Source organism: Manacus candei, unplaced genomic scaffold (assembly GCF_025592945.1).
Source record: "Manacus candei isolate 608988 ecotype Guabito, Panama unplaced genomic scaffold, ASM2559294v1 h1tg000035l, whole genome shotgun sequence".
In the NCBI taxonomy this organism is placed as follows: Eukaryota; Metazoa; Chordata; class Aves; order Passeriformes; family Pipridae; genus Manacus; species Manacus candei.
In genome coordinates, this window is record NW_026138083.1 from 3,440,991 (window position 1) to 3,455,168 (window position 14,178).

Here is a 14,178-nt window from a genome sequence, read left to right on the forward strand (position 1 = left end):
TTAAATCTCCTCAATTAAAGGTGGAAGAAACACTCAGTCGAGGGAAGTTGGCATACCCCATCCCTTCAGCTTTAGGAGCGTGAATATTCCCAGATTTCCCAAATAAATCTTGCTCAGTCTCTGCTTAAGCATGTTACGAGCCAAGATGGAGACACCCTCCATCAGCCACAGAGAATTGTGGCTCCTCTCCATCTCACTGGGCCAGGACAGGAATTTATGGAGATACCAAACATCTGTTCACAAAGCAGTGCTGTGCACACAGCATTGGGAAGCTCTGGGTTGGAGGACAGCCAGGATCTCTTGCAAAAGTTGAAAGAATTGTGGGTTAGAGACTTATGGAGGGGAGGATATTGCAAAAGAGAAGTGGACAGGATGGCTAGAGCATAGAATGGCAATGGTTGCTGTTATGGAGTGGAAAAAAACAACCCTTTAGTAACCTTTAGTTAAGCAGTGGCTGCTTTGCTGTGTATTGTTTTCATAAACCATAATCAATTTGGGTTTTTTTTATTATTTTAGGAGGTTCTTGCCACCACCTTCATCCCTGGCACGGCTGAGTCCTCCTCTTCTTTCCTGGCTGGAGTCTTCTGCTTCATCAGTTGTGGTGAATCAAGTATCTGTGTATAGTTAAGGAGCCAAATGCTCTGTTAAAGGGACCAAAATAACACTATGTTTATTTACCCCAGGTTTTTGTTATTTCAAATTAATTACAGGGATGTTTATGAGGGCAGGGTTGTTGACCACACATATATAGGTTGTTCATAATGCATATAGTCTGGGAGAAACTGTAATTGCTATGCTAAATATAATTTATTCTGTGGTTCCATCCAGCTATATATTTAATTTTATTTTTCCATTCTTCTTCTAGGGGCGCTAGTAAACATTCTTCCAAGCAGGGATGGTAATGATGAGACAGTAATTGTCTGAGTAAATTATCCAAGCAGCTGCCTTTCTTTTTTTTTTTTTTATTTTATTTTGGTGTTCACTTCCTACATTTCTGGTGTCCTCTGGCATCAGAACAGAAGTAGAAGTTAGTCCTAGGCTATGTAAATTAAAACTTCTCTCTACGTTACAATTAAAAACATGTCAGGTCACATGGTTTTCCACTTGACCAGTTACAGCAGTGCTGTTTTGCAAATAAGGTTTTAACTGTGTTGCAAGTGTGAAGTCCTGAACTGACCAAGTCTGTAGTAACTGGGTCACCTGCCAGAGTTTTTTCTTTCTGTGATGTAGGTCATGGGAATATTTGCAGAAGCAAAAGTGCTGTAATTGCATAGCTGGACCAGTCTTTATGTTGACATTGAAGCTTAAAGATGCATATTCAGGAGGCAGAAACAATATCATGTGTAATTAAGATGCGTAAAAGGAATATGAATTCTAGTTTTTAAAAATCCAGCAGTTAAATGACGTGGATTTTTGAAGTAACATTGTTGTTATTTTTAGGTTTACTTCCTAATGGGCTTTTTGTACCCCAAGAGCACAGACATTGCCCACTGTTGGGGAAAGTGAATTAGTAGCAGCAGCATCTTGTCCAGCTGAATATTAAGGGTCTAACACTGGGGAAAAGAAAGCTGGAATTAAAGGAACAATTCAGGAAAGCTGGAATTAAAGCTTTTTCTTGCAGCAAGAGCTTTCTCCTGGCACATGTAGTTTCACTTGGTGGGCCAGGTAAGATTGAAAGACTTGGGGCAGTAAAAGTATCTGGATGTGAATCAGGTCTCAGTACCAATTTCAGAATTGCAACAGTCTCTCTGCAGGCTGTTCAGAGGTGGGTGTGGACCATAATGAATACTAATGAAGTGTAGTAGCTCCTTGTACTTTAAGTGTCTCTGCCAGTACCATGGCTGAGTCTCCTGGAATCAGCCAGATACAGAATTCACTCCTTACTGGACTGTGCAGCATCTGTACCCTTGGGAACAGATTTGGGGTCCCTTACTGAACTGTCTCAAAAGCTTTGAGATACTCTTAAATCTGGATTGGTTTACTCATTTGATTTTTCCTTTTACAGGGTAAGGGAAGGTGGTAAGGAAAACTGAAATAGCTGAAAAAACTGAATTATCTCTGAAAAGTCATAAATTTCTTTGGACCTCTAAATTCGGCTTCTCTGATGATTTTTTTTTTTAAAGCAAATGGTTATGTAGATTGACAGAAATACTTTGCAAATTCAAGTGGGAACTTTGCTCTCCATTTAATTTCTGTTATGGAAATGGTTGTTTATGCAGGTTTCCTTTTAATGGCAACTCCTGGAAAAGGCACAGTCAGCTGTCTTTGGCTACTTTTGGAGACGAGAGCTCAGGATGCCACACAGAGATGCCCTCTGCTTTGCACACGAAAATCTTCACCCTCTTGTTCTGGAAGAGGCAGGAAACCACAAGAGTGTGAGGAGAGCAGTGAGGGGCAGACACAGTGAGGTGTGCTGGGAAGGGAGAAGTTGGGTGCCCTGTCAGGAAATCGCAGTGGTCACCACGAGGGGGCATTTTATTGAGTCACCACAGACCCAACGGTGTTACTCACAGTCACTTGGGGCAGTGGCATCAAGGGACAGGTTGTTGTGTCAATCAAGAGTTAGGGCAGGGGAAGAGTAATCAGAGACTTTATTCCAAATGCCCCCAGCTCCTTAGTTTCTGCTCTTTTGGTGCTGGAGCCTGTAATGCTTAGCTTAGAACCCCTGGGGATGGTGCAATGCAGAAGTTAGGTAACAGATACCTGTGTCAGCCTTTGTGAAACAGATAATTCAACAGGTCAGCTTTCAGCACTGCTGACCTGACTTGCACCCCAGGGTCTCATTGGAGACTAATCAAAAGTGGAGCTGGGATATCAGTGGCTTTACTGAGTATAATTTGTCTTTTCTCCATCTGCCTGTTAAGGAACCTTTCCATTAGGCAGTTACCTTTTCTTTACATTCAACTTTATATATGACATTGCCCTTCTAGCCCTTGTTCTAATTAATCCTTCTTGCCACTGGCTCTTTTCTGTCGTGTCTCTCTTGGGTTAGGCCTTCTCCTTTCTCTGGTTCCTGCATGTACTTGCCAGAAGCAGCTTGTGGTAGCAATTCTCCTTTTGTGTCTGTTGTGTTTCCATTCAGCAGGCTGTGTCTAAAGCTGTTATTTCCACTGAACAGGGGAAAAAAAAATCTGTTCAGTTCCTTTTTCTTGATGCTTATTGTGCAACAGATCTCTTGAAGAATTCTTCTTCTTGGCTTGTTGTTCCTTTTAATTAAACATAAAAAAAAAGATTGATATGTGTGTTCTATACTCACATACAGTGAGTAAAGCAGATGATTATTTATGCAGGTTTGCTTTCAATGGGAACTCCTGGAAAAGGCACAGTCAGCTGTCTTTGGCTACATTTGGAGATGAGAGCTCAGGATACCATACAGTGAGTAAATACCTACAGTAGTTTTTCCAGGCATCTGAAAATGTTGAGTCTCATGGTGCCTGACACATTTACTATACCTAAGGCACAATATTTCAGACAGAAAACCCAGAGGATGTTGTTTGGATTTTGTCTGTTTCCAGCAATGTTAACATTCATAAGTGGAAATGCCCTGTGCAAGTGAGTATTTATCAAATTCATTGTTATAGGAGAGGTCAGCCACAACATTGATTACAAAAACCATGTCAGACTTTCCCCAAATGTCCTGACTGACGAGTCATGCAGCAACTGCCAAATGAACAAGACTGTGAAACAGCAAAACCCATGGCTGTTCTGGGTGAGAAATCAGGGGCCTTCAACCTTGGGATTCAGAAAGCTCAGACAAGTGAGCGTAGCCTTGCTAGGACGTCGGCCTTTCTAAGAAATCTGAATTATTTTATTGCAGCATAGCAGTAAACTGGATGCATAGGCACAAAGTGCACACAGCAGTGGGGTGAAGCAGTGGAGTTGGTTGTGGGTTGCTGGAGTTTGTGGCCCAGTGCTGCCAGTAGGATTTTGCACCACCTGTGAGGTGCCACCTGTGACACACAGCCCTGGGCAATTCGTACAAAGGGCTCCTGTGGCTCCAGATAAGAGGTGTAGGGCCAGTTTACAAACTGCAGGTTTGCTTTGCATGTGTAGGAGGACTCTGTGTGTGAACTTGTCCCAGAAGGTGTTGTGTGTTTACGTTGGGCCTGAAGAGTGGTGTCACTCTCTGTCGTTCCTGGCTGTGATCTTTAACTGTACAAGTCAGAATTTACAGGGATCATTGGGCTGGAGATTTAATTTGAGCTCTTACACCTTGATTTTCAAAGGAGCTAGATCTACTGGGGTTGTACTAAAACAATGTACCTTTTTACCTCTTTATTACTGGCTGTAGATGTGGTCTTTTTAGGTTCTTGGAGCTCAAGGTGAAGTTAAGTAGCCTAAACTCCTTGTGAGCCCTGAGGAAAAAGGGATGTCTTGTAATAAAAACCTGGATGAGCGATCGTTATCCTCTGTAGGTGGATCCAGTGCATGGTGACTGGCTGGTACATGCTGAGATTTTGGGGAACAGGGGAATTACTTTAGACATACCTTGCCTATATATTTGTGGTATGTTACAACTAAGATACTCTTAACAGCTTGCTGTTGCCAAAGGGACAATTCCCACCCTTCCTTCTGTTTGTTTTGTGGCTGCAGAAAGAGCAATTCTGTTGCTTCCCTTTGAGGCAGCAACAGTGATCTGGTTTATAGAGGTAATCTGTTTGAAAAAAAATCTTCCTGGGCAGAAAAAGGTTGTTTTCTGCTGGCTTAGCTCCTTGTGCTCAGCCTGAGCTCACCTTTTCCCTAAGTCATCTCCTTACAGCACTTCTGCATCAGATGAATCCTGTCTATGGTATAAGGAAGGAGTTTGCAGCTTGTCCATTGCAGAGGTCACTAATCAGCTTCATTGTAGCTTCACTACTTAGGTTTTTTTTCCATTGCCTGCCAACAAACATGAGAAGTTCTTCTCTATTCTCTCTGTTCAAACAATGCAACTCCCAAACTGTGATGTGCGTTCATAGCACTGGGATGAGGAGAAAGGAAGGGGAAGCATATGAGAGGTCTGGGGGAGAAGGTGCCTGAGGACTTCTGCTCTAAACACGAACTCTGGGAAGGAAGGAGCCCAAATTAGAAATTTCAGAGAATTTTATCAATTCCTCAAGCTAAAAATACAGTGTTATGCTACAGTTCCATGACATTAATACTCTGTCAGGAAGCAGACACCTCTGCCCAAATCTGTCTTCCAGAACCTTGTTCTAGCCTTGGTGCCACCACATTCCTTCCTGCTGGCACGGTTATTTCTGTGATTGTACGTGGAACTGGCTCAGTAAAAACAGAGCCAGCAGAAAAACAATAATGTTGTTTCCTCCAGGTTACTTTTAAGCAAGCTCCTGTGCCTCCAAAGGAGCGCTTGAGAAACACAGGAGTGAGTTACCTGGAGGGAAGGAGACAAAGAGGAGGGACTGCCTTTTCCTGACACTGCCACAGTCTGGAGTGTCCATGAAACTGTCGTGTCTCGACACTCATGTCACAAGCGGTTCATCCCCTGAAGAAGTTGCATCACGAGTGGATAAGGCAGAAATGTGGGAGCAGGGAAGTATCTTCTCTGATTTCTCTTGGGGAAATTGAGGCTTAGAGAATGAAACAGCTTGCCTAAGAGTAGAGAGGCTGGCTTGCCAAGAGCCAAATTCCAGTCTCCTGAATCACAGCCTTGTGCCTTATCCACAAGACCAACCTTTCTCTATTAGCATTTCCTTTCTCTCCACCCTGTTTTGAGGAGGAGGCACAGTAGCATTGTTCTATGTCAAACAAACTCAAAGTGTGGTACAGGAGTGCTTCCAGCAGAGTGGCTTGAACAGCCTTTGAGTTTATCATTAATCTGGAAGCCATGACTTCTTTGGGAATGGCTTCTGCATTAGAACCTTCCCCAGGACCAATAACCACAAAAGCTTTAACCACCAAGAGGTCTAAAAGTGCTAAATAAGAGGCCTTTGAGATTAAAAAAATTACTTCAAACAAGGCTTCCTAAAGGCATAGAGGATTGGAAATTGCTAATCTGGGGAGTATGTGAGGCTTGAGATACAGTGGACATCAAAACAGGACCTAACTTTATTCCATAAAGAGAAAAGGGAATGATTTTATTGTTTTCATTGCTAGTAGGATGTACCTTATTAGGAGAGCCATATTCTGAAGTACCTTAGTGTCTGCTTAACCAGGCCACTGACAAGGGACTTATCTTTGATCTAAGGCAGATAGCTGGGAACAGGAAATGAAGGCTTAACAGTTTGCCTGTGCTGCTCTCCTGTCATAGCAGCTTCATTGGGCAATGCCTGTGCTAAGCACCACCTGAAGGGCCATCATCATTGGCTGGTCAAACACCATGCCAGACACTCAATCCTTTGCTGCAAGAGGTTTTAGTGCTGGTTTTGGTTTTGTTTTTTTTTTTTTCCCCCTCCACTGTTCTGATGTTCCCTGCCAGGACAGGAAGCTTTATTCCTTACAGCAATGTGGGTGTTACCTGTGCTGGTGCAGCAGCCGGTGAAAAGCAGGAGGGGAGGACTTGTCTTTGGGCCTGATAAGTGGAGAAAAATGGCATCTTAAAGCACTGGCTTTAACTGGAAGACAGGAAGTAAAGCACTGGATCAGACTGGCCTAAAAATTCTGGTATCTCACCTGCCTGCGGCTATAGCCCAAGTCAGCTGACAAAAACACTAGTGATGCACCTGGCTCCTGTTATGCAATGCTGGAGGAGGGGAATTCCGTCCTGCTTTTTGCAGAGATCTGCATATAACCCAAAGTTATCTCATGTTCTTACGCTTCATGTCAGCTGCTGACGAGGTTTCTGTGATTGCCAGAGCTCTCCTGAAACCCTCTACTTCACCTCACTTCCTGGGATAGTCCCTCTGCCGTAGATTCCAATCACAGCAGAACAGAATTGATTATGTGGAATAGAGGGATCTATCATTATGCTTGCATGATTTTGAGTAAGGCCTCTTTCCTGTGCTTGGGTTTCTGCCTTTTACTTGGGAAGGCTTCTTGGTTTCCATAGAGCTTTCCCCTAGTTTAGGAACATGAATGTTTTATAAAACAGCCACGCTGGGCTTAGACTAAAAGATCCTTTTGTCTCACTCTTGTGCTTTTCTCTAGGCATCAGATTAATGCTGGAGAGAATAAAACCATCAAGAAAATGTCTCCTTTCACACTGTCCTTCCTCCAGTAACTTTGTTCAAAGGCTTCCTGAGCCAGATCTAGTCCCTGCATATTGTCATGATGGGAGCATACAGATCTTACACAGTGAAACACTTCATGTGCTTGGTTGTCCTCTAATTTTATTGAAGAGGGAAGGAATAGGGATAGAGTTAAAGTTCTGTGGTTGCTATAAGAAGTGAAAGCCACTCATATTTTCTCTTAAGAGTAATATCAAGCAGCAGTTTGCACCATGGACACTGGTGTGTATGTGAGGTACCACCTGAATTTCAAACGTGCACTCTTAAGGATTATCTTTGAGTAGCCTGTTCCTGCAAGCCCTAAGACTCAGAGTTCAAAAGAGCTGGGGAAAAGTAGGGAATGTTTATTATGTTTTAGTCATAACATGGTCTTTGTATTGCCTGGAGTACTGCCCTTAATTTCACATTGGTTTAGATCTATACTCTAGAATAACACTTTCCTTCCACATAAATGTGTAGATAGTTCTGTTTTGAGCCGCAGAGTTTCCCAGGTGCCTTGGTCTGTGTTTATTCAGTAGTGTCACAGGCTAGAGAAGTAGGTGGACACCAGAGGTATAAACTGAATTTAGCTGCTTCCCTAGATACGTTCTTCCTGAGGTGCCACACTTTTTACTATCTGAGATTTTTGCAAACCAACCTGAAGATAAGTAAGGAAAAGCATTTAGTCACTTCACATGCCTGTCCTGACAACTTGCTTTATATCCAAACACAAAACTCATACCTACAGCTTCAGCTAGCCCAGAGGAGTAGAATCCCTTTCCTTTTTTTTTTTTCTTTTTCCTGTGACCTGCAGGGATACCCTCAAATTGGCAGCATTTCTCCAGCTGTTGGCATCTCTGAACCTATTGCTGAAAATGCAAGAGAAAAGCACCTACCCTACCTTCAACCCCCAGCTACCATCCTAAGAGTGTTTTGTTTGTGGTCTCTTTGTCAGTGAGTGCTTTAGGGTTGTGTGTATGTGCAGGTAAAGTCTAAGTTTGATTTAGAATATTAGAGCCACTTTCCTGCTTTGTTTTACATCATCACTCATAGGGAATCCAAGAAACTCTTGAAGACATAAAAATCTAATCCTAATTTCTCATAGTTTTAGGGCACTTCTGGTTTGTTTATTTTGTGTTAGTTGTTTTGTTTTTTTTTTGTGGGAAATAAAATGAAAAATCATGTTCTTCTGGCAAGAAGCTAACCCACTACCACAGAATTATTTTATCATAATATCTAAATAATGTAGCTTTTCTACCCTTTCATCATCTAGAATTAATGTCACAGACATTTTGATTATCCTTCTTGTCCCCTAGGATTCTAATCTTCCAATTTCAGTTATGAATTTGACAGGGGTGTAACAGTCCTACCATGTGATGAATGATGAATCTTAAATAAGGAAAGTTTTGCTTGCAGGATGGAGAAAGATATTTTCCATTTCTAGGAAATATGGTGATAGTTTATGAGGTTATAAAGAAAAGTCCTGTTAAGAGGAGATGGACTACAAGGCAGGAGGAATAATGAGCATTGAGCAGTGTCTTTTGCTTCTCTCCCTGGGTTGGTGTATGGATTTGCAGGTTATAGAACAGTGTTTTCTGCAGTGGTTCATTTCTGTACATCCCAATAACCTTTGCTTTAAAAAAAGAATAGTGAGACAAAGAAATGTAAAAAAAACCCTACCAGTTTTGGACCTTGCTTCGAGCGCTCTTTGAGGCTTTCCTTGGTATTTTATTTATTCCTTTTTTATGAATACTAATCATTGAACTACATGGGCAGTGTGTTCCATTCCCAGAGTAAAGACTTAAGAAAAACCTTTAAATTTTGTTGCTAAGTGTAGTCTTGCACCACAGCTAGGTGTGGCCTTCCTGTTCCTTTGTGTTCCTCTTTTTACAGGTGTTTTTTAATTCCCCCTCTAGATTTGCTTGTTTGTTACTGACCCTTCCACCTGAGCCAAACTTGGGGCTCTGGGATTATTCCCAGTGTCCAATTCCTTTGTTTGATCTCGCTGCGTCAGGGCCGAGCTCTGAAGGTCTGGTAGGTTTAAAGTTGATCATTGTGACTTTAATCAGTTTGCTGGTGATTAGTTTTTCCTTACCTTCAGTATTGGTCTCTCCCCAGTATGTACAGCTCTGTTATTGAATTAGAGTGGCTTGGGAGGGGCCTTCAAAGACCATCTCGGTCCAACCCCCCTGCTTTAGGGCAGGAGCATCTTTCACTAGACCAGGTTGCTCTGAGCCCCAGTCAGCCTGGCCTTGAGCTCTTCCAGGGGTGGGGCATCCACAGCTTCTCTGGGTAGCCTTGTTCCTGTGCCTTACCACCCTCACAAGGAAGAATTTCTTCCTAAATATCCCATCTAATCCTGCCCTCTGTCAGTTTGAAGCCATGCCCTCTTGTTCTGTTACTACAGGCTTTGGAAAAAAGCCTGTCCTTGTCCTTCTAATAAACCCCATACTAGGAGGTAGAGGCTTGGAAGGCTGGAAGGCTGCAGTAGGGTCTCCCTGGAGCTTTCTCCAGGCTCCATGCAGCTGAGGAAAAGATGGATAATAAGAGAGCCGGGTTTCTTGGGGCTGACAGAGTGGGAAATGGGGGTGTCGGAGTGCTGTAGGGATGCTGCTGGAAAGAAGAAGGGTGAGGGTATGGACGGAAACAGGCTCGAGTTCTCTCTGCCGCGCGCTGAAATCGGAAGGGCTGAACTTTTCCCTTTGTACCTCCGGCTACCGGGGAAGGACAGGGCCGGAGGACAAACTTCTTTTGCTGCCTCCCACCCGCGGCGGCAGGGGGCCGGTGTGGCGGAGCCCGGGGGTCTCGGGGCAGGGGCACAGCCCGTGCCCCTCTCGCTGCGCCGCCGCTGCCGGGCGGGGCGGGCGGGACGCGGCGGGGGCGGGCGGGGGGCGGCTCCGCGGCGCTGGGTCCGCCCGCCTCGCCGGGAAATTCCCCCTGAAAAGGGCGGCGAGCCGGGCCCGTCCGTTCCGTCCCTCCGAGGTGTGCGGGCCCGGGCGGGAGCCCCGCGGCGCAGAGGCCCGAGCGCGGAGCTGTCACCATGGCCGGTGAGCCGGGGATGGGACGGGGGGGGACGCGGCGGGGAGCGGTGCCGGGAGGGAGCCGAGCCCGCTCCGCCCTTCCTCGCTGCTCGCCGTCGGCACTCGCGCTAAAGAGGCGGTGGGTTGCTCGCGTTAATCGCCATGAGATCTCTTATAAGGTTTGTTAGGTTTCAAACTTTTAAGCCTCAAAGTGGCGTTGTTAAAACGCCCGGGTTGTTAAGCGCGGGTCTCGTGTCTGGGTGATGCTCGTCGGGATCCTGCTCGCGTCGGGACTCGGCGGTGGGAATGCAAATGAATGAGAAACAGAGATGGCACAAATGCAAAGTAACGCAGATAAGGGATCGCGCTTTGAGTAATTACAACAAAAAGCGCAATTAAGTTTCTGGAGGCTAAATTAAACCGAGTTTGTCATCCTTTCGGGAGGAGTCTCTCTGGTATCTGTCTTAGGGTTTAAGAAAACCCCCTAAATTTAAAACCTGGCTACACTAATTAGAATAGCATTTCTAGGGAAAGCTGCTTTCCAAATTCGCGAAGTGTGTGTTCTGTTTCCACTTAGCAAGCTATGAACTTTAACTCCTGGTAAATGTATAGGTGTGCCAACTATCAACAGAGAGAGAAAACAAACGGCTTTGTACAGAGGCATCTTTTAAACGTTATGTTTGATTTTTAGAGTGGCAAAACTGAAGCAGGAGACAGCAGTTCTGGGTTTTTTTTGATTCGCGTCTTTATGTATTTTCAGTGTAATTAGGAACCAGATAAGGAATTTTTCAGCGGGGGAAGTTCATAACTTCCTGGTACTAGCTTGCTTTTGTAGTTGGCTTTTTTTTTTTTTCCTTTTGGTGGCTGTTTTGTCATGTAACGCGATAGTAAAGAGGAAGTTCGTGAGCAGTATTTTTCGTCTCTGTTAGAATCTGTGCAGTTTGTGGAGCCTTAGGTAGATTACTGCTTTTAAAAATCAAATCTTGTTTACGTTTTCAGTTGCTTTTGCTTGAGCTGGAATGTGCCATAACAAAGCTTCCACCATCACTTTTTTTTTTATTTTTTTTTGCCTGAGGTGTTGCAGAAGGTTATAAGTGGATAGATTCTTGCTTTTTAGAAACCACCGATGTGAGGTCACCAGGGATTTGTGCAGAGAGCAGTGACATCGGAGTTGAAGGGCGATGTTTCTCCCATCTGTGTCTCACTGCAGTCTCCGCGGGGACGGAGGGTTTCGGGTGATACTTTCACATCTTCCACAAAGACCCACAGCTGCTCTGCTTTCACATGCAGATGTTGCTGGAGAGTGTTCGCGGGTGCTCCTGGTTGTGCAAGAAAAATACGAATTGGGCAATTCCTCCAGAGCAAAGGAAGGAGGCAGGACGTTGGTCCTGCTGTCGCTTTGCATGGTGGCAGCATGTCAGACTTCCTCCCTCATGGCACAGGATGTGGTACACTTTGAATCGTCTTGGACAGATGGAAGTTTGTACTGAGTTTTTGGATTGTCTTTTTGTTTCTCTTTCTATTGCTTAAAACAGATGAGAATAAAACACCCTTCAGTCCTTCAATGAGCATAAGCTGGTGGAACTCTTGGAGCTGTCACTGCTTTTACCTATTTTCCTTGCTGAACTCTTGGAGCCGTCACTGCTTTTACCTATTTTCCTTGCATATGTAATCAGGACCCTTGATCTACTATATTCTCTTTAAAATTATTTAGTGCACTATTCAGGGCACGAGGAGAAATAAACAATTTGACAACAATAGGAACAAGAGGCAGGTTGTAATATGTAGCACAGTGTTTCTATTGCTAGCATGTGCATAGGCAATTATAATTAATTACAAAGACAAATTAAACTCTTAAGCACTTAGATGAAGGATTAGCTAGATTTTTTTTTTCTTTTCTTACATTTCAAATGCTTTTTGGAGTAGTTGTGGGCAGGCAGGTAATATGAGTAGCTGTGCATTTCCCTTCCAGAATTAGTGAGAGTTTGTTTTTTGACGTAGCTGGTATTTGTTTGACAAACACAGCGAGACCTGAAGAAGACAGGTCTGTAACAGCAGTGGGGGAGCTAAAAGACCTCCGTGTGCAAGAGCAGGTCGTGGAATAGTTAAGCCCATGCCACTTCTCGAGCACATTGCTGGTTTACAGAAGCAGGGAACGCCGGACAGCCCTCCAGCTGGCTGCAGAGAGCACAAACACTTCTCAGGGTTTCCTCTCTGCACAAAACGTGATGACACCGATAATCACGGCGGAGATGATAACGTGATTCTTAAACGGAGCGAGAGGGAACCAAGATAAAGTGAAGTTTAATGTTTAATCTCCAGAGGCTGCAGCATCACCGAGCTTTACTTTCCCACAAACACACCTGGCTCTTAAGCAGTGGGTTCGCCTTCAATGACATTCGTTTCGACCACAGCCCTGTAAAGATCACTGAGCCTGGGGTTTTAAAATAAAGTGCTCTTAATAGGTGAGGAAAAAAAAAAAGCCTCTTAAGCAAGTATTAATAGAGTGTGAAGGGAAATTACTGGTTAGAGCAGCGAGAGTTAAAGACCTAAAGTGATCGCGCTCTGCAGGAGTTTCGAACAGCGAGGCTCTGGCTAGTTTTGACAAATATGTAATGTCTGTGGGTGTCCTGCACATCAGGTTAGCAGCTCTGTAAGCACAAGAACCTCCAAGTACCACGATTAGTAGGCTCTTTGCTGCAATTTTGTCATTGTAGCCTCTAAAATAGATTTTTAGTTTAGCATATGGACGCGTGTCTGTGGCGTGCTGGGCTGTGTAGGAATGGGAAGGTGAGGTTGCTCTCTCTCTCTCCTCGATTGTGTGATGGAAATGGGAGGCTCACTGATATGCAGCAGGCACTCCTTGATGCTGGCTGAAGTCCTCTGTTGTCTGGACTGCAGGACTGTGCTGATAAATGCAATAGCCTAAGCAAACTGAAGTGTGAAAGTTAAAACAGCCACACACAGGTGCGTGAGCATGGTTTTGTGAGGAGCTCAGACTTCTGCTCTCTCTGAAACTAGCTTTATGTAATTTCTAAGCTTTTTGTTGTCAATGCCTGTCTCCCATGCCCTTTTCTGGACTTGCTTATTTTCTAGACAGAGAAAATATGCAAAGCTTGTCTAAAGAGAGTTGGGTAAGAGCTGGGAAGTATCTAGGAAAGGGACCATCCTTCGAAGTAACTGGACCTAGAGTAGTGGCTAATATGTATTTAATGTAACAGCTTGTGGTTGATGTTCAGAAAATCACTTAAAATCTACTTGATGTGAGGTGATTAGCTTAGAAACTGTAATTTGATTGAGTGTTAGAAAGGTCTATAACCAGTCCTGAACCATAGTTCTCAAAGGTTTTGACACCACATACAGCCTGGAGTGGAAGTGCATTGTGTCTGTGGAACAGGCATTCAGGTTTTGAGGAGGCAGGTGTGGTTGAAGATGATCCCAGCCAAGAGCTGCTCTCTCACTGCTGTTCCACTGCTGGCTGTAGGTGTGTGACAGCTAAATGTGCATTCAGGTCAGACCAAGGTGACGTTTTGGGGAGGTAGTTCTTTCCATCCCTTCTCTGCTTCTCTTGATCACTTTATCTTTTAGGTTATAATATTTTCCTACTTTGGGTATGAACTGCTGCAGCACTGGAAATGTTTTGTGACCAGCAAATCCCAGGCATGAAGTTCAAGCTTTGTGTTGGCAGCGGTACCTAAACCATTGTAGGTGCAGCACAAGAGAAGCCTTTATTAGGGAGTTAAGATTGCAATCCACCTCTTTGCCAAAACTTGTGTGCTGTGGACTCACAGGCTGTACAGACCTTGGGCAAAAGGAAGTAGGGGTTCTTTTACCCTTTTAGCACTTTCAATATATTTAATAACTGTTTTGCTTATTTACGTTGAAGTCCAAGCACTTTTTTTCCAGTGCTGTGCCACAGGATATTGCCTGTCAGGTTTGTTTGTGATGCTCAGCCTTGCTTGAGGAGGATGCTATTACATGAAGATGACAGAGAGCTCAGTAGACATTTCCATAAG

The 14,178-nt window shown here is 44.1% G+C and overlaps 1 protein-coding gene across 6 annotated transcripts in view; it reads left to right on the forward strand.

Annotated features, from left to right (window-relative positions):
• The window catches only part of REL (REL proto-oncogene, NF-kB subunit), a 40,000-nt gene that overhangs the window by 234 nt on the left and 25,588 nt on the right, over nucleotides 1-14,178 (forward strand). Inside the window, exons 1-2 of one of the 6 annotated variants that reach the window (XM_051792877.1) lie at nucleotides 1,994-2,408; nucleotides 3,291-3,375. Coding sequence is in view for 2 of the 6 variants with exons in the window: in XM_051792874.1 (XP_051648834.1) it covers nucleotides 11,344-11,641 (298 nt within the window). In the remaining 4 variants the exon portion in view is untranslated. The other 5 variants (XM_051792879.1, XM_051792876.1, XM_051792875.1 and 2 more) reach the window with 5 other exon arrangements.